General features: G+C 45.2%; 1 protein-coding gene across 1 annotated transcript in view; it reads right to left on the bottom strand.

Annotated features, from left to right (window-relative positions):
* LOC143784502 (sodium channel protein type 2 subunit alpha-like) overlaps nucleotides 1–24,135 on the bottom strand; it is a 227,062-nt gene that overhangs the window by 17,366 nt on the left and 185,561 nt on the right. Inside the window, exons 24-26 of the mRNA XM_077272803.1 lie at nucleotides 5,764–5,905; nucleotides 4,314–4,414; nucleotides 804–1,074 (exon numbers count right to left, since the gene is read on the bottom strand). Of these exons, the coding sequence (XP_077128918.1) occupies nucleotides 804–1,074; nucleotides 4,314–4,414; nucleotides 5,764–5,905 (514 nt within the window). The remainder of the gene's footprint in view (nucleotides 1–803; nucleotides 1,075–4,313; nucleotides 4,415–5,763; nucleotides 5,906–24,135) is intronic.

Below are 24,135 nucleotides of genomic sequence, written 5' to 3' on the forward strand. Positions count from 1 at the left end.
AGTCATAAGGGCGATGCACAGAAAAGTTACAAACAATGATCACTATACTGTGACCAGCGGCTGTAATCACGCCCCCTCATTTTGATTGACAGCCTGCTCTGCAGCAAATGTGTGCAGAGTGAGATGTCAGTCAAAGTGACGGAAAGTGATTTACAGCCGCCGATCATAGTGTAGTGAGCAATGACTGCAACCTTACCGTACATCACCCCTATGACTGAAAGCCATGATGCAAGTTCATTTTCTGGCACTAGTCTTGCTTTTGGTAAAACGGCCATGCAGTACTTTGCTTTTGGTAAAACGGCCATGTAGTACTTTAACGCTATTTACCTGCAGATTAACCCTTTACCTGCAGGGAAAGAGTGCTATTGGTCATAACATGCTCTGTTTAAAGGATATGGACACCTTTAGGGACATTTTTCTGACAGGGTGTTTGTAACTCTTATCTGAAATTCCCCTGGCTTTATAACAACAAACCACATAAAAGTTAAGGTGAACTTTGATGTGGGTACTGGGTATAAATCAGCTCCAAAAAATACAGATATAGAGTTACAAACTCTTGATATGAATCAGTTCGCTAATGGATTCTCAGTTAACTCATTCTGCAGCCAGCAGCAATGTGCAGGGAAACAAAGAGGCTGTATATGGGAAATGGTGAAACATTTTTAATGATGCCAAATTGCAAAGTTGTCAATATCCTTTAATAAGTTTTTTTTTGCTGTTCTAGCCCTACTGGATTGGTAATCACGATAATATGACTGAAATATCTATTCAATTCAACCAATGGGACCGTGCTACTGTCTTACCTACAATGGAGATTATGACCACAACCAAGTCAAATATATTCCATCCATTTGTGAAATAATAATGGCGCAAGGAAAAGAGTTTGAGAAGGAATTCACAGGTAAAGAGCACAATGAAGACCATATTAATCCAGTACAAGTTGTCGTCCATTTTAGCACTCTGGCCATCAGTTTCAATCATCATGGTTACCATGTTAAGGAATATGAGACACATGACGGTGATATCAAATATTTGGTTTGTGACTATGTCAAATACGAATCCCTGTAAAACATTCTGTGGAGATAAAATGTTGTATATCACTATCAATATGTCTATGAATGATTATCGTAATATACAATCAAACTGAGCATGCAAAGGGAGTTCTTTTTTTGGGATTAAAGATTTTTTTTCACTGCTATGATATTGACTATCCAAAAAATATCAGATTGGTGAGTGTCTGACACCCGGCACTCCCATCATTCAGCCAATACAAGCTTTGTATACTATAGTGGACATGCTCAAGTACTGTAGATCAACTCATATTCATATCATCTGCAGTATTTGTGAGCTCCGTACACTCTTTATATCCAACCGTTAATGGAGCTTGTAAAGGCTGTTTGGCGGGGATGCCGTGCGTTAGACCCCCACTGTTCTTTTATCCCAACGGGAGGTCACCAATATCGTATACGTCAAAAAAACCTTTACGATGCCTGCCCATATAGATATTGTTAGACAGAATACCTATATACTGAAGCTTGCCAGAATATATGTTCCACATTTACATTTTTGGCTAGGTTCACACTGGCATTCAGAGTTGCGCTCTTCTGTTCCGTTTCATGAACAGAAAAATGGAAATCATTAAGCAAACCTTTCCATCCCAAACATAATCAGGCAGACACCATTGATTGTATTGGGGTCCATTTGGCTTCTGTTGTGTTGTCAGTAATTTTAATTAAAAAGTAATAATCTTGGTGAAAATGACAACTTGTGGAAAAGTTCCTGATGAAGCCTACAACGCAAGTGCAAACCTAGCATTTATTTGGCTATGTGATTTGTTAGGAGCCAGGCTGCGGTGACATTTCCCAAAAAACAACTCAACCCAATTTAAGTTATTGGGGTTTTGTTGGGGGCTTATGGAGCCCGTTGTGCAATAGATTCGGAAGTGCATCATGGTTTACTTTTTTTTTTAAAGATAAGCCATGAAGCAGATGTGAACAGAACTTTAGATAACTCCCGTGGTAGCTGTTGTTATAGGGCATACTTGCCAACTTTCCCGTAACATTTGGCTGCACTTCAGGAAGGTTTCTTGTGCTTCTTCTTTAAACTGAGACACATTAAGAGGGCAGGACATTGGGTTTGGAAGGGGTGTGACATGTAAGAGGAAGTATGGTTATGTAAAAACCATTTAAAAAAATTAGGAAGTATGCAACAGGGTGGAAAGACACTGTGCAGGGTGGGGTGGAGAATTGGCCACAAATCTGAAACCTGCCAAAATGTACACAAATAATAACAGTTTAGTTAACACAAGAGTGCGGAACTGGTGTAATTAAAATCCCACTACTAATTAGTGTCCAACAAATCACGAAGGATTCATCAATGAAATAAATAAAAAATGACCATTAATTGTTTATGGAACTTTCTGACTCTCCATAGAAAGGGATTATGGGGAATGTAGAATTTAAAAAATACCCAATTCTTCTGACCCAAGATTCTTCATGAATCGTCTGATAAATCATCCCAGATGGGTCTGGCAGTGGTGTACTCCTCTATTCTCATTGAAAACACCCAAATACCTAGCCAAACCAACATGCAAGTGTATATGATGTGGGGAGAAATAGCTGTTAGCCAAAAAAGTACTTGGCAGACGGCTATCCAATGTTGAGTTAGCCTGGCACAATTGTGCTACATGTAAGATGATCGTCGGTCAGTGAGTGGCTTGATAAGACTGCCCGACCTAAATGCTATAAGCACATAATGAACGTTATTGTGATTGTTCTTTGCACATAGTATGATATTCTATCGGCAACTCATCACCTTTTTACAAAGAATCATGTACTGCCAATAACAATAATCCTTAACCTCTTTCTGACCTCGGACGGGATAGTACGTTGGTGAGCCCGCATCAAAGCCGGGACATGTCAGCTGTTTTGAACAGCTGACTTGTGCCCGCAATAGCGACGGGTGAAATCACGATTCACCCACCGCTATTAACTAGTTAAATGCCGCTGTCAAATGCAGACAGCGGCATTTAACCAGCGCTTCCGGCCAGGCGGACGGAAATGAGCGCATCGCCGACCCCGTCACATGATCGGGGGTCAGCGATGCTTCTGCAGAGTAACCATAGAGGTCCTTGAGACCTCTATGGTTACTGATCTCTGGCAGCTGTGAGCGCCACCCTGTGGTCGGCGCTCACAGCACACCTGATTTTCTGCTACATAGCAGCGATCTGATGATCGCTGTTATGCAGCAGAGGCGATCGAGTTGTGCCAGCTTCTATTGAAGCATGGCAAAAGTAAAAAAAAAAAAAAAAAAAAAAATGTGAAAAAAATTAAAAAAAATAAAAGTTTAAATCACCCCCCTTTCGCCCCATTCAAAATAAATCAATAAGAAAAAATCAAACCTACACATATTTGGTATTACCGCATTCAGAATCACCCGATCTGTCAATAAATAAAAGCATTAACCTGATCGCTAAATGGCATAGCGAGAAAAAAATTCGAAACGTCAGAATTACTTTTTTTGGTCGCCGCGACATTGCATTAAAATGCAATAACGGGGAATCAAAAGAACGTATCTGCACCGAAATGGTATCATTAAAAATGCCAGCTCGGCATGCAAAAATTAAGCCCTCAACCGACCCCAGATCATGAAAAATGGAGACGCTACGAGTATCGGAAAATGGCACAATTTTTTTTTTTCTTTTAGCAAAGTTTGGAATTTTTTTTCACCACTTAGATAAAAAATAACCTAGTCATGTTAGGTGTCTAGGAACTCATACTGACCTGGAGAATCATAATGGCAGGTCACTTTTAGCATTTAGTGAACCTAGCAAAAAACAAGTGTGGGACTGCACTTTTTTGGCAATTTCACGGCACTTGGAATTGTTTTCCCGTTTTCTTGTACAAGACATGCTAAAACCAATGATATCGTTCAAAAATACAACTTGTTTCACAAAAACTAAGCCCTCACATGGTCATATTGACGGAAAAATAAAAAAGTTATGGCTCTGGGAAGGAGGGGAGCGAAAAACGAACATGGAAAAATGGAAAATCCCAAGGTCATGAAGGGGTTAAACTGGATAAAAATCAAATGTTTTGCTCGTTTGTTGGGTGTTAGCCAGCCTATTCAGGCAAGCATCTAGGCAGAAATGAACGCTCCTATTTGTCCTACTAACCCTCGTTCCCCGATTAGTTTGTCTAAATCGGCCTTAAGGTGTATAGGCACTATTACAATGAAGACTATGGATGCATTACCAAAGTGTCTGAAATAATTTTATATCTACAACACAGTTTCATTGGAGTTTACAGTCTAACCTTGGGTCTTGGGATTGGTTTTTGTGGTTTCTTGGATCCAAGTTTCTTCATTGCATTGTAATACTTCTTCTGTTCCTCTGTCATAAAGATGTCTTGTCCTCCTAAGTAAAATATTTCAACCAACATAAATCTAAAGTACAAATATAGTTCTCCCACTTTATTAAAAGTATATTTCTTATTGAGCCATTTATATGCCCACTGGGTCTTTGGGAAGAAGAACTCCAACCTCTGGAGCCAACATCTTTTGAGAGAATGGTGTCTCATGGTTTCCATTCAACTACAAGGGTTTATTCATACATATGCAGAATGAACTCAGAGGTGACCGCGCATGTGTCTGACTGTCTTTACCCAAGTACTGTATACATGAGCTTCGAAAAAGACAGTGCTGCACTGCCATCTCTCTATTTAGTCTACAGCTGGGTTCCTGGTGGAACAAAATCCAGAGAACCATCAATCTCTCGATCTGCCACAGTAGTCATAATTCCAGAGGTTGGACCCTACCTACCAGAGATTTACAGAATCGACATGAAGTATTCTTCACAGAGTTCTATAACGGGACCCTAATCTGATTTACGGTAATCTAAATACAACTCCCTAAGTGCAATATCTGTTCTCAAAACAATATTTCTTCTCGGCTTCCATCATCTCCTCACAATCCTTTCCTACTCACCGAATCCACAAATCTTTAAACAAACTTACATGTCTTCCATAGATAGATGATACAAACAAAAAAGCAAAGTAGGAAAAGACTACTCAGTTTTTAGATACAGAGCCTCCAAGATAGATAGATAGATTGCTGCAGTTGCAATAACAATATTCAACGCCCATTGCAAATTAGGTTTATTAGCAAATAAATTAGCACTCAATGGTTTTAGACCACCTTCCTCCCCAGGAATCTGGTGGCAGTGGATCACTCTTTCACATCCGGTAGTGTAGCCAGTGATTCTATGGGTTTGATCTTGTTCCATTAACTTCCAACTATATCTCTAAGTATCTTTTTGTATCGTTTTCCTTGTTTGTCCAAAGCAGCGATCTCTTCTTTAAACTTTTTGGACCACTCTCATGACAACCCAAGAACATTAATGACATAAAGGCATTCACCAAAGACTAATAAACTCGGATTACTCATGAATGCTGCCTTTATCTGGTGTCTGGCTATGCATCATGTACACGGCATGTAATAACAGTGAAATATACTCGATTAAGTACTAAACACATTTGTGTTAAAGAGGGTAAATCATTCTGAGAATGTCGTAATCAGGAAAGGTGTCTCTTTGTGATGAATTTGGAAAAACCACTTGTTCGGATATTTAAATTGTTCTTGCTTCATTTCTTTACTGCAAACAGCAGAAAATCTCACTAATAAGCCTTGTAAACCCCATGGAGGTGGAATACTTTTGATTGCAGCTATAGATAGATATATAATCTCCAGCTCCATGGCAATTAATACTTATCTTCCTTTTCTGCTGATTGAAGTTATCTATGATAACACCAATGAAGAGATTCAAGGTGAAGAAGGAGCCGAATATTATGAAGACTACGAAGTATAAATACATGTAATTATTGTACTCATATTTGGGTTGCAGGTCTTTCTATGTAAAAAAAAAAGAGGTATACATAATTAATATACACAGATTCATACATATGAGAAACACCAATTAATACTGCATCTGATTCACACTTGTCTGGTAAAACAAAACAAACAAACATTGATTAAAAAATGATTAAAAAACACAAGAACAAAACAAAATGTGCCTTTTATTGCAAGAACAAAACCTTAAGAAACTGTAAATGTATGGTGTATTAAAGCGCAACTAGAAATGTTGTGTGCAACATAGATATTTGGGTCTTCTCCTGTAAGAGCTGTGCTTTGAGTCAGTTTTCTTCCCCTTCTCTCTCATGCCGTTCATGCAAACACTAAAGGTACCTTCACACTAAACGATATCGCTAGCGATCCGTGACGTTGCAGCGTCCTGGATAGCGATATCGTTGAGTTTGACACACAGCAGCGATCAGGATCCTGCTGTGATATCGCTGGTCGTTGGTTAAAGTTCAGAACTTTATTTGGTCATCAGATCGCCGTGTATCGTTGTGTTTGACAGCAAAAGCAACGATACCAGCGATGTTTTACAATGGTAAGCAGGGTAAATATCGGGTTACTAAGCGCAGGGCCGCGCTTAGTAACCCGATATTTACCCTGGTTACCAGTGTAAAATGTAAAAAAACAAACACTACATACTCACCTTCGCGTCCCCCGGCGTTCGCTTCCTGCACTGACTGAGCGCCGACCGTAAAGTGAAAGCACAGCACAGCGGTGACGTCACCGCTCTGCTGTTAGGGCCGGCACTCAGTCAGTGCAGGAAGCGGACGCCGGGGGACGCGAAGGTGAGTATGTACTGTTTGTTTTTTTACATTTTACACTGGTAACCAGGGTAAACATCGGGTTACTGAGCGCGGCCCTGCGCTTAGCAACCCGATGTTTACCCTGGTTACCCGGGGACCTCGGCATCATTGGTCGCTGGAGAGCTGTCTGTGTGACAGCTCTCCAGCGACCAAACAGCGACGCTGCAGCGATCGGCATCGTTGTCTGTATCGCTGCAGCGTCGCTTAGTGTGAAGGTACCTTAAATGAGGCTGCAGCTGCATCCCCTTCCTCCCCCTCCTCCCTGTGCTCTACTTATTGTTTTACGCTCAATTACATTTTCAGAGGTATCTACTCACTGCTGTGCTATCACACACTAATCTTCACTGCTGTATGGTCACACACTAATCTTCACTGCTGTGCTGTCACACACTAATCTTCACTGCTGTACTGTCACACACTAATCTTCTTTGCTGTGCTATCACACACTAATCTTCACTGCTGTGCTGTCACACACTAATCTTCACTGCTGTACTGTCACACACTAATCTTCTTTGCTGTGCTATCACACAGTAATCTTCACTGCTGTGCTGTCACACACTAATCTTCTTTTCTGTGCTATCACACACTAATTTACTCTGCTGTGCTGTCACTCGCTAATCTTCTTTTCTGTGCTGTCACACCCTAATCTTCTTTGCTGTGCTGTCACACACTAATCTTCTCTGCTGTGCTGTCACACACTAATCTTCTCTGCTGTGCTGTCACACACTAGTCTTCTTTGCTGTGCTGCCACACACTAATCTTCTCCGCTGTGCTGCCAGACACTAATCTTCTCCGCTGTGTGGTTACACACTAATCTTCTCCGCTGTGTGGTTACACACTAATCTTCTCCGCTGTGCTGACACACACTAATCTTCTCTGCTGTGCTGTCACACACTAATCTTCTCTGCTGTGCTGTCACACACTAGTCTTCTTTGCTGTGCTGCCACACACTAATCACTAATCTTCTCTGCTGTGTGGTTACACACTAATCTTTTCTGCTGTGCTGTCACACACTAATCTTCTCTGCTGTGCTGTCGCACACTAATCTTCTCTGCTGTGCTGTCGCACACTAATCTTCACTGCTGTCCTGTCACACACTAATCTTCTCTGCTGTGCTGTCACACACTAGTCTTCTTTGCTGTGCTGCCACACACTAATCTTCTCTGCTGTGTGGTTACACACTAATCTTCTCTGCTGTGCTATCAGACACTAATCTTCTCTGCTGTGCTGTCACACACTAATATTCTCTGCTGTGCTGTCACACACTAATCTCTGCTGTATGGTCACACACTAATCTTCTCTGCTGTGCTGTCACACACTGATCTTCACTACTGTCCTGTCACACATTAATCTTCTCTGCTGTGTGGTCACACACTAATCTTCTCTGCTGTGCTGTCACACACTAATCTCTGCTGTATGGTCACACACTAATCTTCTCTGCTGTGCTGTCACACACTGATCTTCACTGCTGTCCTGTCACACATTAATCTTCTCTGCTGTGTGGTCACACACTAAACTTCTCGGCCGTGCTTGAAGTCATGTGATCTTCTCGTTCTAATGCAATCTTCTGCAATGTGTAAAATGGTGATTTTAGCTGCATCTCATCAATTGAGTTTTGCTGAGTTCTTGAAAATTTGACACCAATTTTTTAGAATCTAATTGATTCACTCCTCTCTAGTATTTACAAACGTACTAATAGGGAAATTACTATAATTAAAAATGAATATCTATGCAAAGGTCGTACCCCTGCCGACCTTGAAAACTGAGCTCTGATCTATCCCATTGAATTGGAGCCGTGGACCCATAGCCATACACGCACGTGACCTCAGCTTCATTAATTCTCTATGATATAACAAAGTGCGACAATCTCTGAAATTCAGAGCCCCATTCCCAACATCCTAGAAGTCGGACCTGCACCCAGGGCCGTATTTGCCACTAGGCACTTGAGGGCACGTGCCTAGGGCGGGACGATGTGGGGGGGGGGGGGGCGGCACCTGAGCAAGTTTTTTGTTCTGATCTTTTTTTTAAAAAAAAATTTAAGTCCGGGGTCTCCTCCCCACTTGCGCCCGCCCGCCTCCCACCTCACAACCCCCCCACTTGAGGACGTCATACTCACCTACTCCAGCGATGCCTGGTCTCAGCGCCTGCAGCTCGTCCTGTGTGAGTGGTCACGTGGTACCGCTCATTAAGGTGATGAATATGGATGCATATTCATCACCTTAATGAGCGGTACAACGTGACCGCTCACGCAGGAAGAAGCTGCCGCGTCGGGACAGAGCTGGGTTCGGCGCGTTGTGGAAAGGTGAGTATGACAGCCAGGGAGGATTTGGGGAGGATGAAGGAGGGTGGAGGGAGGATGGGGGAGTGAGCCATGCATGCAAGATGGGAGCAGGAACTGGGGAAAGTTGAGCCATTCATACAATGGGGAGAGCTGAGCCATTCATACAAGGGGGAGGAAACTGAGCCATTCATACAAGGGGGATGAAAGCTGGGCCATTCATACAAGGGGGGGATGAAAGCTGGGCCATTCATACAAGGGGGAGGAAACTGAGCCATTCATACAAGGGGGGGAAAGCTGGGCCATTCATACAAGGGGGAGGAAACAGCCATTCATACAAGGGGGAGGTAACTGAGCCATTCATACAAGGGGGAGATTCATACAAGTGGGGAGAGCTGAGCCATTCATACAAGGGGGAGGAAACTGAGCCATTCATACAAAGGGGGATGAAAGCTGGGCCATTCATACAAGGGGGAGGAAACTGAGCCTTTCATACAAGGGGGAGGAAACAGAGCCATTCATACAAGGGGGAGGTAACTGAGCCATTCATACAAGGGGAGGAAGGCTGAGCCATTCATACAAGGGGGAGGAAACTGAGCCATTCATACAAGGGGGGGGGAGCTGGGCCATTCATACAAGGGGGGAAAGCTGAACCATTCATACAAGGGGGGAAGCTGAGCCATTCATACAAGGGGGAGGAAAGCTGAGCCATTCATACAAGGGGAGGAAAGCTGGCCCATTCATACAAGGGGGAGGAAAGCAGAGCCATTCATACAAGGGGAGGAAAGCTGGGCCATTCATACAAGGGGGAGGAAAGCTGAGACATTCATACAAGGGGAGGAAAGCTGGGCCATTCATACAAGGGGGAAGAAAGCTGGGCCATTCATACAAGGGGGAGGAAACTGGGCCATTCATACAAGGGGGGAAAGCTGAATCATTCATACAAGGGGGAGGAAAGCTAAGCCATTCATACAAGGGGGAGGAAAGCTGAGCCATTCATACAAGGGGGAGGAGAGCTGAGCCATTCATACAAGGTGGGGAAAGCTGAGCCATTCATACAAGGGGGAGAAAAGCTGAGCCATTCATACAAGGGGAGGGGAGAGCTGAGCCATTCATACAAGGGGGGGGAAAGCTGAGCCATTCATACAAGGGGGGAAAGCTGAGCCATTCACACAAGGGGGAGAGCTGAGCTATTCATACAAGGGGGGGGGAAAGCTGAGCCATTCATACAAGGGGGAGGAAAGCTGAGCCATTCATACAAGGGGGGGAAGCTGGGCCATTCGTACAAGGGGGGAAAGCTGAGCCATTCATACAAGGGGGAGGAAAGCTGAGCCATTCATACAAGGGGGAGGAAAGCTGAGCCATTCATACAAGGTTGGGAGAGCTGAGCCATTCATACAAGGGGGGAAAGCTGGGCCATTTATACAAGGGGGGAGAACTGAGCCATTCATACAAGGGGGCAAAAGCTGAGCCATTCATACAAGGGAGAGGAAGGCTGAGCCATTCATACAAGGGGGGGAAAGCTGGGCCATTTGTCATGGTTCCCAATGGCAGGGACTCAGGCAAAAACGGACTAGCTCTAGGAATGATGGAATCTCAGATGACCGCGACGCTGAACCTAACACGCAACTAATAGTAGCCAGGGGGTGTGCCTACGATTATCCCTAGACACCTCGCACCAGCCGGAGATCTAGTTACCCCCTAGTAGAGGAATACACAGACCTGGCTTGCCTCCAGGGAAACCCCAAAAGTGATAGTAGCCCCCCACATATAATAACGGTTAGGTAAGAGGAAAACACGTACGCAGTATGAATATAGATTCAGCAAAGAGAGGCCCTCTGACTAGATAGCAGAAAATACAAAAGAGGATTTCGCGGTCACCTCAAAACCCTAAACAGCCATCCTGAAATTACTTTAACTCCGTTATCAACTCATGACACCGGAGTAGTAATTTCAGATCACTAGAGCTTCCAGCAGCAAGAGAAATATAAATGCATGCTGGACAAACAAACACAAAAAAAGCCAAAGATCCAACTTAGCTGAATTGCAGACTTGGAGCAGGTAGCAAGCAACAGAGGTGCTCTGGTAACATTGATTGCCTGTACTAGAATGACAGAGAAGCCAGACTAAATAGGAAACTCCCAGTTTCCTGATGGGAACAGGTGCAAGACAAAAGTCAGCCAGTACCACCAGTAACCACCAGAGGGAGCCCAAAAACAGAATTCACAACAGTACCCCCCCCCTTAAGGAGGGGGCACCGAACCCTCATGAGAACCACCAGGGCGATCTGGATGCGCCCTATGAAAGGCGCGAACCAAATCAGAGGCATGAACATCGGAGGCAGTCACCCAAGAATTATCCTCCTGACCGTATCCCTTCCATTTAACCAAATATTGAAGTCTCCGTTTGGAAACGCGAGAGTCCAAAATCTTCTCCACAACATACTCCAATTTACCCTCCACCAGCACAGGAGCAGGAGGCTCAACAGAAGGAACAACCGGTACCTCGTACCTCCGCAACAACGACCGATGGAAGACATTATGAATGGTGAAAGATGCTGGTAGGTCCAAACGAAAAGATACAGGATTAAGAATCTCCAAAATCTTATAAGGACCTATGAACCGAGGTTTAAACTTAGGAGAAGAGACCTTCATAGGGACAAAACGAGAAGATAACCACACCAAGTCCCCAACGCGGAGATGATGACCCACACAACGATGACGATTAGCAAACTGCTGAGTCTTCTCCTGAGACAACTTCAAATTGTCCACCACATGACTCCAAATCCGGTGCAGTCTATCCACCACCGTGTCCACTCCAGGGCAATCCGAAGATTCCACCTGGCCAGATGAAAAACGAGGGTGAAACCCTGAATTGCAAAAGAAAGGAGAAACCAGAGTGGCAGAACTGGCCCGATTATTGAAGGCAAACTCTGCCAACGGCAAAAAGGCGACCCAATCATCCTGATCAGCAGACACAAAACACCTCAAATAAGTCTCCAAGGTCTGATTAGTTCGCTCCATCTGGCCATTAGTCTGAGGATGGAATGCAGACGAAAAAGACAAATCAATGCCCATCCTGGCACAGAACGCTCGCCAGAACCTAGACACAAATTGAGACCCCCTGTCAGAAACGATGTTTTCCGGGATACCATGTAAACGAACCACATTCTGAAAAAATAAAGGAACCAACTCAGATGAAGAAGGCAATTTGGGCAAGGGTACCAAATGAACCATCTTAGAAAAACAGTCACACACCACCCAAATAACGGACATTTTCTGAGAAACCGGGAGGTCCGAGATAAAGTCCATAGAGATGTGCGTCCATGGCCTCTTCGGAATAGGCAAGGACAACAACAATCCACTAGCCCGAGAACAGCAAGGCTTGGCCCGAGCACAAACATCACAAGACTGTACAAAGGCACGCACATCCCGAGACAGGGAAGGCCACCCGAAGGACCTGGCCACCAAATCTCTGGTACCAAAAATTCCAGGGTGACCTGCCAACACAGAAGAATGAACCTCCGAGATGACTCTACTGGTCCATTCATCTGGAACAAACAGTCTCCCAGGCGGACAACGATCAGGCCTATCAGTCTGAAACTCCTGCAAAGCACGTCGCAAGTCTGGGGAGACAGCAGACAAAATCACCCCATCCTTAAGGATACCCGTAGGCTCAGAATCACCAGAGGAGTCAGGCTCAAAACTCCTAGAAAGGGCATCTGCCTTCACATTTTTTGAACCCGGCAAGTATGAAACCACAAAATTAAACCGGGAAAAAAACAACGACCAGCGCGCCTGTCTAGGATTCAGACGCCTGGCAGACTCAAGGTAAATCAGATTCTTGTGATCAGTCAAGACCACCACCTGATGTCTAGCACCCTCAAGCCAATGACGCCACTCCTCAAATGCCCACTTCATAGCCAAGAGCTCCCGATTACCGACATCATAATTTCGCTCGGCGGGCGAAAACTTTCGAGAGAAGAATGCACATGGTCTCATCACTGAGCAATCGGGACTTCTCTGCGACAAAACCGCCCCCGCTCCAATCTCGGAAGCATCAACCTCGACCTGAAAAGGGAGCGAAACATCAGGCTGGCGCAACACAGGGGCGGAAGAAAAGCGGCGCTTAAGCTCCCGAAAGGCCTCCACAGCCGCAGAGGACCAATTGGCAACATCAGCACCCTTCTTAGTCAAATCAGTCAGAGGTTTAGCAACACTTGAAAACCCAGTTATAAATCGACGATAGAAATTAGCAAAGCCCAAGAACTTCTGAAGACTCTTCAGGGAAGTAGGCTGCGTCCAATCACAAATAGCCCGAACCTTGACAGGATCCATCTCAACAGAAGAAGGGGAAAAAATATACCCCAAAAAGGAGATCTTCTGAACCCCAAAAATACACTTTGAACCCTTTACAAACAAAGAATTGGCCCGCAAAACCTGAAAAACCTTCCTAACCTGTTGAACATGCGACTCCCAGTCATCCGAAAAAATCAAAATATCATCCAAATACACAATCATAAATTTATCCAGGTATTTACGGAAAATATCGTGCATAAAGGACTGAAAGACTGAAGGAGCATTAGAAAGACCAAAAGGCATTACCAAATACTCAAAATGGCCCTCAGGCGTATTAAATGCAGTTTTCCACTCATCTCCCTGCTTAATCCGCACCAAATTATACGCACCCCGAAGATCAATCTTAGAGAACCACTTTGCCCCTTTAATACGAGCAAATAAGTCAGTCAATAGTGGCAAAGGATACTGGTATTTGACTGTAATCTTATTCAACAGGCGATAATCAATACAGGGCCTCAGGGAGCCATCTTTTTTACCCACGAAAAAAAAACCTGCTCCTAAAGGGGATGAGGATGGACGGATATGTCCCTTTTCCAAGGACTCCTTAATATACTCCCGCATAGCAGCATGCTCAGGCACAGACAGATTAAACAAACGACCCTTGGGAAACTTGCTGCCCGGAATCAAGTCTATAGCACAATCACAATCCCTGTGAGGGGGGAGAGAACTAAGTTTGGGCTCCTCAAAAACATCACAATAGTCAGACAAAAATGCCGGAATTTCAGAGGGAGTAGATGAAGCAATGGAAACCAAAGGTACTTCCCCATGAGCCCCCTGACATCCCCAGCTTAACACAGACATTGTTTTCCAGTCAAGGACTGGATTATGAGTTTGCAACCATGGCAATCCAAGCACTAAGACATCATGCAAGTTATACAACACAAGGAAGCGAATCACCTCCCGATGGTCAGGAGTCATACACATAGTCACTTGTGTCCAGTATTGTGGTTTATTCCTAGCCAATGGTGTGGAGTCGATACCCTTCAGAGGGATAGGAACTTCCAAAGGCTCTAGGCTAAACCCACAGCGTCTGGCAAAGGACAAATCCATAAGACTCAAGGAAGCGCCAGAATCCACATAGGCATCCACAGTAATAGATGATAATGAACAGATCAAAGTTACAGACAAAATAAACTTAGACTGTAAAGTGCCAATTGCAAAAGACTTATCAACCTTTTTTGTGCGTTTAGAGCATGCTGATATAACATGAGCAGAATCACCACAGTAGAAGCACAACCCATTTTTACGCCTATAATTCTGCCGTTCACTTCTGGACAGAATTCTATCACATTGCATAATCTCCGGTGTCTGCTCAGAAGACACCGCCAAATGGTGCACAGGTTTGCGCTCCCGTAAACGCCGATCAATCTGAATAGCCATAGTCATGGATTCATTCAGACCTGTGGGCGTAGGAAACCCCACCATGACATCTTTAACGGCGTCAGAGAGACCTTCTCTGAAATTCGCCGCCAGGGCGCACTCATTCCACTGAGTAAGCACAGACCATTTTCGAAATTTTTGACAATATATTTCAGCTTCATCATGCCCTTGAGAGAGGGCTATCAAGGCCTTTTCAGCCTGAATCTCCAAATTAGGTTCCTCATAGAGCAACCCCAGTGCCAGAAAAAACGCATCCACATTGAGCAGCGCAGGATCCCCTGGTGCCAATGCAAATGCCCAATTCTGGGGGTCACCCCGCAACAAGGAAATCACAATTTTAACCTGCTGAGCGGAGTCTCCAGCAGAGCGAGATCTCAGAGAAAGATACAATTTACAATTGTGCTTAAAATTCAAAAAACGAGATCTATCTCCAGAAAAGAACTCAGGTATAGGAATCTTGGGTTCTGACATAGGAGCATGTATAACATAGTCTTGGATATTTTGAACCTTAGAAGCAAGAGCACTCAGGCCTGTAGCTAAACTCTGGATATCCATTTCTCAACAGCTGAGATCTGAGCCATTCAGGGGTTAAGAGGAGAGAAAAAAGCAGCAGATTGCAATTATGGCTAGACAGAACTTCTGAGTTAAAAAAAAAAAAAAAAAAAGTGTCAGAAATTTCTTCTTTTCTCTCTTTCTTCAGCCAATACCTTTAATACATTTGTGGCCGGCAATACTGTCATGGTTCCCAATGGCAGGGACTCAGGCAAAAACGGACTAGCTCTGGGAATGATGGAATCTCAGATGACCGCGACGCTGAACCTAACACGCAACTAATAGTAGCCAGGGGGTGTGCCTACGATTATCCCTAGACACCTCGCACCAGCCGGAGATCTAGTTACCCCCTAGTAGAGGAATACACAGACCTGGCTTGCCTCCAGGGAAACCCCAAAAGTGATAGTAGCCCCCCACATATAATAACGGTTAGGTAAGAGGAAAACACGTACGCAGTATGAATATAGATTCAGCAAAGAGAGGCCCTCTAACTAGATAGCAGAAAATACAAAAGAGGACTTCGCGGTCACCTCAAAACCCTAAACAGCCATCCTGAAATTACTTTAACTCCGTTATCAACTCATGACACCGGAGTAGTAATTTCAGATCACTAGAGCTTCCAGCAGCAAGAGAAATATAAATGTATGCTGGACAAACAAACACAAAAAAAGCCAAAGATCCAACTTAGCTGAATTGCAGACTTGGAGCAGGTAGCAAGCAACAGAGGTGCTCTGGTAACATTGATTGCCGGCACTAGAATGACTGAGAAGCCAGACTAAATAGGAAACTCCCAGTTTCCTGATGGGAACAGGTGCAAGACAAAAGTCAGCCAGTACCACCAGTAACCACCAGAGGGAGCCCAAAAACAGAATTCACAACAGCCATTCATACCAGGGGGCGGAGAGCTGAGCCATTCATACAAGGGGGGGAAGCTGAGCCATTCATACAAGGGGGAAGCTGAGCCATTTATACAAGAGGGGGGGAAGCTGAGCCATTCAATCAAGATGGGAGGGGGAACAATTTGAGTGGGGATGGGGGGATTTATTATGTGTGTGGTGAGTTTGAGTGGGGATGAGGGGATTTATTATGTGTGGGGACAATTGGAGTTAGGATAGGGGGATTTATTATGTGTGGGGAGAATTGGAGTGGGGATGGGGATTTAATGTGTGGGGGGATATTTGAGGACACAAAATGAAGAGCAAAGGGGGAGATGGGGAAACAGTGTGGGGGAATGGGGGGCCTGTATGTTGTGAATTCCATTCTCGGGCTCCCTCCTGTGGTCATGAGTGGTACTGTGTGAGTTTGTTCTTGGGCCCCCTCTGGTGGCCTTTAGCGATATGGCTGGTCTTGGCTTGGCTCAGCTGTTTCAATTCCTGCTAGGCTGGGCCTATTTAACTCACCTGGACCTTTACTTGTCGCCTGCTGTCGGTGTATTCAGTCCTGATTCTGTGCTCTCCTGAATATTCCTTGTGACCAGTCTCCTGCTAGGAGAAGCTAAGTTTGCTTGTTCATTTTCTCATTATTTCCTTGAAAACGTTTCTCAGTATATGATGAGTTCAGCCCAGCTTGCTTTTATGTGATTTTTCGCTTGCTGGTTAGTTTTGGGGTGCGGAGTGCGCCCCTCACATCGTGAGTCAGTGTGGGGGTTCTTGTATTCTCTGCGTGGTTTATTTTTGATAGTTTTTGTACTGACCGCACAGACACCTATCTATTATCTGCCTATCTAGTATTAGCGGGCCTCATTTGCTAAACCTGTTTCATCTCTACGTTTGTGTTTTCCCCTTAACTCACCGTTATTATTTGTGGGGGGCTATCCAAAACTTTGGGGATATTTCTCTGAGGCAAGTGAGGTCTTTGCTTTCTCTCTAGGGGTAGTCAGTTTCTCAGGCTGTGACGAGGCGTCTAGGTTTTCAGGTAACGCTCCACAGCTGCCTTTAGTGTGTTTGGATAGGATCAGGATTGCGGTCAGTATAGCTTCCACATCCCCAGAACTTGTCCTATATATTCAGGGTATATGTGTCAGGTCAGTTTGAGATCCTACCACCGGATCATAACAGTACAGCAGGCCAACAAAGTGTTAATGCAGCAGAAGAGGGAGAAGAGAAATCTTAAGGTCATTTTTTTTTTTCCCCCTCTGCACTGTGTTTAGCCTCTCTCCTCCCCTTAATCTCTGGGTGGTTCTGAATGCAGCTTCTGATATGGACATTCAGAGTCTGTCTTCTAGTGTGGATCATCTCACTGCAAGGGTACAGGGCATTCAGGATTATGTGGTCCGCAGTCCTATGTCAGAGCCTAAAATACCTATTCCTGAGCTGTTCTCCGGAGATAGATCTAGGTTTTTGAACTTTAAGAATAATTGTAAGTTATTCCTTTCTCTGAGACCTCGCTCCTCGGGTGACTCTGTTCAGCAAGTTAAAATTGTCATTTCTTTGTTACGTGGTGACCCTCAAGATTGGGCATTCTCTCTGGCGCCAGGAGATCCTGCACTGCTAAATGTTGATGCGTTTTTTCTGGCGCTTGGAGTGCTTTATGAGGAACCAAATCTGGTAGACCAAGCAGAGAAGGTTTTGCTGGCTCTCTCTCAGGGTCAGGATGAAGCAGAGGATTATTGTCAGAAGTTTAGGAAGTGGTCAGTGCTCACTCAGTGGAATGAGTGCGCCCTGGCGGCGATTTTCAGAAAGGGTCTTTCTGAAGCCCTTAAAGATGTTATGGTGGGGTTCCCCACGCCGGGGGGTCTGAATGAGTCAATGTCTTTGGCCATTCAGATTGATCAGCGTTTGCGGGAGCGCAAACCTGTGCACCATCTGGCGGTATTTTCTGAGCAGAAACCTGAGCCTATGCAATGCGACAGGATTCTGACCAGAGTTGAATGGCAAAACCACAGACGTCAGAATGGGTTGTGCTTTTACTGTGGTGATTCTGCTCATGTTATCTCAGCATGCTCTAAGCGCACAAAAAGGTTTGCCAAGTCTGTCACCATTGGTACTGTACAACCTAAATTTATTTTGTCTGTCACTTTGATTTGCTCTCTGTCATCCTACTCAGTTATGGCTTTTGTGGATTCAGGTGCTGCCCTGAATTTGATGGATTTGTCATTTGCCAGGCGCTGTGGTTTTATCTTGGAGCCTTTACAATTCCCTATCCCACTAAAGGGAATTGATGCCACACCATTGGCCAAGAATAAACCTCAGTACTGGACTCAATTGACCATGTGCATGGCTCCTGCACATCAGGAGGTGATTCGCTTTCTGGTGCTACATAATTTGCATGATGTTGTCGTGTTGGGTCTGCCATGGCTGCAGGCTCATAATCCAGTCCTGGATTGGAAAGCAATGTCTGTGTCAAGTTGGGGTTGCCAGGGAATTCATGGTGATGCTCCTTTGGTGTCAATTGCTTCTTCTACTCCTTCTGAAGTCCCTGAATTTTTGTCGGACTACCAGGATGTATTTGATGAGCCCAAATCCAGTGCCCTACCTCCTCATAGGGATTGTGATTGTGCCATAAATCTGATTCCTGGTAGTGTTCCCTAAGGGACGACTTTTTAAGTTATCTGTACCAGAACATGCCACTATGCGGAGTTATATAAAGGAGTCCTTGGAGAAGGGACATATTCGCCCGTCCTCGTCCCCTTTGGGTGCGGGGTTCTTTTTTGTGGCCAAGAAGGATGGTTCTCTGAGACCCTGTATAGATTATCGCCTTCTAAATAACATAACGGTCAAATTTCAGTACCCCTTGCCACTGTTGTCTGATCTGTTTGCCCGGATTAGGGGGGCCAGTTGGTTCACCAAGATAGATCTTCGAGGAGCGTATAATCTTGTGCGCATAAAGCAGGGCGATGAATGGAAAACAGCATTTAATACGCCCGAAGGCCATTTTGAGTACTTGGTGATGCCTTTTGGGCTTTCTAATGCCCCCTCTGTGTTTCAGTCCTTCATGCACGACATCTTCCGAGAGTATCTGGATAGATTTACGATTGTGTAACTGGATGATATTTTGGTCTTTTCTGATGATTGGGAGTCTCATGTGAAGCAGGTCAGGATGGTATTTCAGGTCCTGCGTGCCATTGCCTTGTTTGTGAAGGGCTCTAAATGTCTCTTCGGATTTCAGAAGGTTTCCTTTTTGGGCTTTATTTTTTCTCCTTCTACTATCGAGATGGATCCAGTCAAGGTCCAGGCTATTCATGACTGGACTCAACCTACATCTGTGAAGAGTCTTCAGAAGTTCTTGGGTTTTGCTAATTTTTACCGTCGCTTCATCACTAATTTTTCTAGTGTGATAAAGCCTTTGACGGATTTGACCAAGAAGGGTTCTGATGTTACGAATTGGTCTCCTGCGGCCATGGAGGCCTTTCAGGAGTTGAAACGTCGGTTTTCTTCGGCTCCTGTCTTGCGCCAGCCCGATGTCTCTCTTCCCTTTCAGGTCGAGGTTGATGCTTCTGAGATTGGAGCAGGGGCTGTCTTGTCGCAAAAAAGCTCTGATGGCTCTGTGATGAGACCATGTGCTTTCTTTTCAAGAAAGTTTTCGCCTGCCGAGCGGAATTATGATGTTGGTAATCGGGAGTTGTTGGCTATGAAGTGGGCATTTGAGGAGTGGCGACATTGGCTCGAAGGAGCTAAACATCGTGTGGTGGTCTTGACTGATCACAAAAATCTGATTTACCTCGAGTCTGCCAGGCGCCTGAATCCTAGACAGGCTCGTTAGTCGTTGTTTTTCTCCCGTTTCAACTTCGTGGTCTCATACCTGCCTGGTTCGAAGAATGTGAAAGCTGATGCACTTTCTAGGAGTTTTGTGCCTGACTCTCCGGGAGTTTCTGAGCCGGCTGGTATTCTCAGAGAGGGAGTGATTTTGTCTGCCATTTCCCCAGATTTGCGACGAGTGCTGCAGAAATTTCAGGTGGATAGACCTGACCGTTGTCCACCAGAGAGACTGTTTGTCCCGGATAGATGGACCAGCAGAGTTATTTCCGAGGTTCATTCTTCGGTGTTGGCGGGTCATCCTGGGATTTTTGGTACCAGAGATTTGGTGGCTAGGTCCTTCTGGTGGCCTTCCTTGTCGCGGGATGTGCGTTCCTTTGTGCAGTCTTGTGGGATTTGTGCTCGGGCTAAGCCTTGCTGTTCTCGTGCCAGCGGTTTGCTTTTGCCTTTGCCTGTCCCGAAAAGGCCTTGGACGCACATTTCCATGGATTTTATTTCGGATCTTCCAGTATCTCAGAAAATGTCTGTCATCTGGGTGGTGTGTGATCGTTTTTCCAAGATGGTCCATTTGGTGCCCTTGCCTAAGTTGCCTTCCTCCTCCGATTTGGTTCCTCTATTTTTTCAGAATGTGGTTCGCTTGCACGGCATTCCTGAAGATATTGTGTCTGATAGAGGATCCCAGTTTGTGTCCAGGTTTTGGCAGACTTTTTGTGCTAAGATGGGCATTGATTTGTCTTTTTCGTCGGCCTTCCATCCTCAGACTAATGGCCAAACCGAGCGAACTAATCAGACGTTGGAAACTTATTTGAGATGTTTTGTTTCTGCTGATCAGGATGATTGGGTGACTTTTTTGCCATTGGCCGAGTTTGCCCTTAATAATCGGGCTAGTTCTGCTACTTTGGTTTCGCCTTTTTTCTGCAATTCTGGTTTCCATCCTCGTTTTTCCTCGGTTCAGGTTGAGCCTTCTGACTGTCCTGGGGTGGATTCTGTGGTGGATAGGTTGCAGCAGATTTGGAACCATGTGGTGGACAATTTGAGGTTGTCACAGGAGAAGGCTCAGCGCTTTGCCAACCGCCGCCGCAGTGTGGGTCCCTGACTTCGTGTTGGGGATTTGGTGTGGCTGTCTTCTCGGTATGTTCCTATGAAGGTCTCCTCTCCTAAATTCAAGCCTCGCTTCATCGGTCCTTATAAGATCTTGGAAATCCTTAACCCGGTGTCTTTTCGTTTGGATCTCCCAGCATCGTTTGCCATTCATAATGTGTTCCATAGGTCTTTGTTGCGGAGGTATGTGGTACCTGTGGTTCCTTCTGTTGAGCCTCCTGCTCCGGTGCTGGTCGAGGGCGAATTGGAGTACGTGGTGGAGAAGATTTTGGATTCTCGTATCTCTAGACGGAGGCTTCAGTATTTGGTTAAGTGGAAGGGCTATGGTCAGGAGGATAATTCCTGGGTTGTCGCCTCTGATGTTCATGCGGCCGATTTGGTTCGTGCCTTCCACGCGGCTCATCCTGATCACCCTGGGGGTCTTGATGAGGGTTCGGTGACCCCTCCTCAAGGGGGGGTACTGTTGTTAACTCTATTTTTGGGCTCCCTCTAGTGGTCACAAGCGGTACTGTGTAGTGTTGTCTTTCTGCAGGTTGGCTGCATCAGCTGGTTCGTTATCCTTGGTTGGTTTCCTATTTAGCTCACCTGGATACTCAGTTCCTTGCCTGCTATCAATGTATTCAGTGCTCTTCAGATTCCTTGTGACTACCTTGCTCCCAGTCTCTCCAAGACAAGCTAAGTTTTTGTTTGTTCATTTTTTGATTATCAGCATTCATCATGTTTCTTGTCCAGCTTGCTAAAATGTAATTTCCTCACTTGCTGGTTGCTCTAGGGGACTGAGTTTCTCCCCCCACACCGTTAGTTGGTGCGGGGGTTCTTGAAATCTCAGTGTGGATATTTTGTAAGGGTTTTTTACTGACCGCATAGATCCCCTTTTCTATTTTCTGCTATCTAGTATTAGTGGGCCTCATTTGCTGAATCTGCTTTCACCCCTGTGTATGTGCCTTCCTCTTACCTCACCGTTATTATTTGTTGGGGGCTTCTATATCTTTGGGGATTATTTCTCTGGAGGCAAGAGAGGTCTTTCTTTCTCTCTAGGGGTAGTTAGTTCCTCAGGCTGGCTCGAGATGTCTAGGATTTTTAGGCACGTTCACCGGCTACCTCTAGTGTGTTTGGATAGGTTCAGTTTTGCGGTCAGTCCAGTTTACCACCTCCCTAGAGCTTGTCCTATGTTTTGTTACTTAGCTGGAGTAATTTGTGATCCTCAACCACTAAGGATCATAACAATTCAGTCCTGATTCTGTGCTCTCCTGAATATTCCTTGTGACCAGTCTCCTGCTAGGAGAAGCTAAGTTTGCTTGTTCATTTTCTCATTATTTCCTTGAAAACGTTTCTCAGTATATGATGAGTTCAGCCCAGCTTGCTTTTATGTGATTTTTCGCTTGCTGGTTAGTCCTGGGGTGCGGAGTGCGCCCCTCACATCGTGAGTCGGTGTGGGGGTTCTTGTATTCTCTGCGTGGTTTATTTTTGATAGTTTTTGTACTGACCGCACAGACACCTATCTATTATCTGCCTATCTAGTATTAGCGGGCCTCATTTGCTAAACCTGTTTCATCTCTACGTTTGTGTTTTCCCCTTAACTCACCGTTATTATTTGTGGGGGGCTATCTAAAACTTTGGGGATATTTCTCTGAGGCAAGTGAGGTCTTTGCTTTCTCTCTAGGGGTAGTCAGTTTCTCAGGCTGTGACGAGGCGTCTAGGTTTTCAGGTAACGCTCCACAGCTGCCTTTAGTGTGTTTGGATAGGATCAGGATTGCGGTCAGTATAGCTTCCACATCCCCAGAACTTGTCCTATATATTCAGGGTATATGTGTCAGGTCAGTTTGAGATCCTACCACCGGATCATAACACCTGTATGAGGAAACAGTACTGGGGAATGGGGGGCATGTATGAGGAAACAGTACGGGAGAATGGGGGGTATGTATGAGGAAACAGTACGGGGGAATGGGGGGCATGTATGAGGAAACAGTACTAGGCAATGAGGGGCATGTATGAGGAAACAGTACAGGGGAATGGGGGCATGTATGAGGAAACAGTACTGGGGAATGGGGGGCATGTATGGGCAATGGGGGCATGTATGGGGAAACAGTACGGGGGATGGGTGCAGACAGTATAGTGAGCGAACGGGGGAATGTATGCGGGCACATTATGAGTAGCAATGTCAAAAAGGAATGTGGACAGAGTACGGGGAGTGAGGGTGATGGGATGTGTGCAGGCACAGTATGGGGAGTCAGGTGCACAGACAGTATAAAAAGCGAGGGGTAAATATATGAGGAGACAGTGTGGTGAACAGGAGGGATGTGAGAGGAGAAAGTATGAGGAGGGAGGGGAATAGTGTGATGAGACAGTATGGGGGGAGAAAAGCGAGTGGGAACAGAATAGAAACTGAGTAGTGGGTTCGTAGCATGGGGGACAGTGTAAGGGCACAGCCAGGAGCGGACAGTATAGCAAGGAGGGGGAGTGTGATGAGAGAGTACAGTATAAATACTGGGCCCTATAGGGGGGACACAGTGTGAGTGGACAGTGTGAAGAGGGGGCCGGTATGGAAAGAAGAGGTCAGTGCAAAGAGCATTTACCATAAGAGGGACAATGTGGGGGTCATGTTTTGTGCAGACAATCTAGTGAGGGGCAATTTTTCATTCAGGAGCATTATAATGACACTTCTATCTTTAAGGGCATCATGTGGAGATTTTCTGCAAAAGAGCGGAGAAGATGGAGGTCTGCAGAGATGGCTGTGGATGAGAAAACTCATCATGGGGTCTGGATAAGATGAAGAAAAGAAGGATAACGGCTCCAGAGGCGACGTCATCTATCAGGTACCTGGATGTAAATGTTATTTGTGATACTAACTAACTCTCATGTTTTATTTATGTTAGGAGCATTAAAGGGGATGTCCAGGATTGTAATGAGTCTGCAGTCATTCTTTGTGACTGCAGACTTCTGACTTCTCACAGTGCGCACTGCACACTGTCAGGATTCTCTCGTGCTGGCGATTTACATACATGCAGTCATGTGCTGACTAGACATGTGTGTCCTCACTCTATGAAAATGAACTG

Source organism: Ranitomeya variabilis, chromosome 7 (assembly GCF_051348905.1).
Source record: "Ranitomeya variabilis isolate aRanVar5 chromosome 7, aRanVar5.hap1, whole genome shotgun sequence".
Classification (NCBI taxonomy): Eukaryota; Metazoa; Chordata; class Amphibia; order Anura; family Dendrobatidae; genus Ranitomeya; species Ranitomeya variabilis.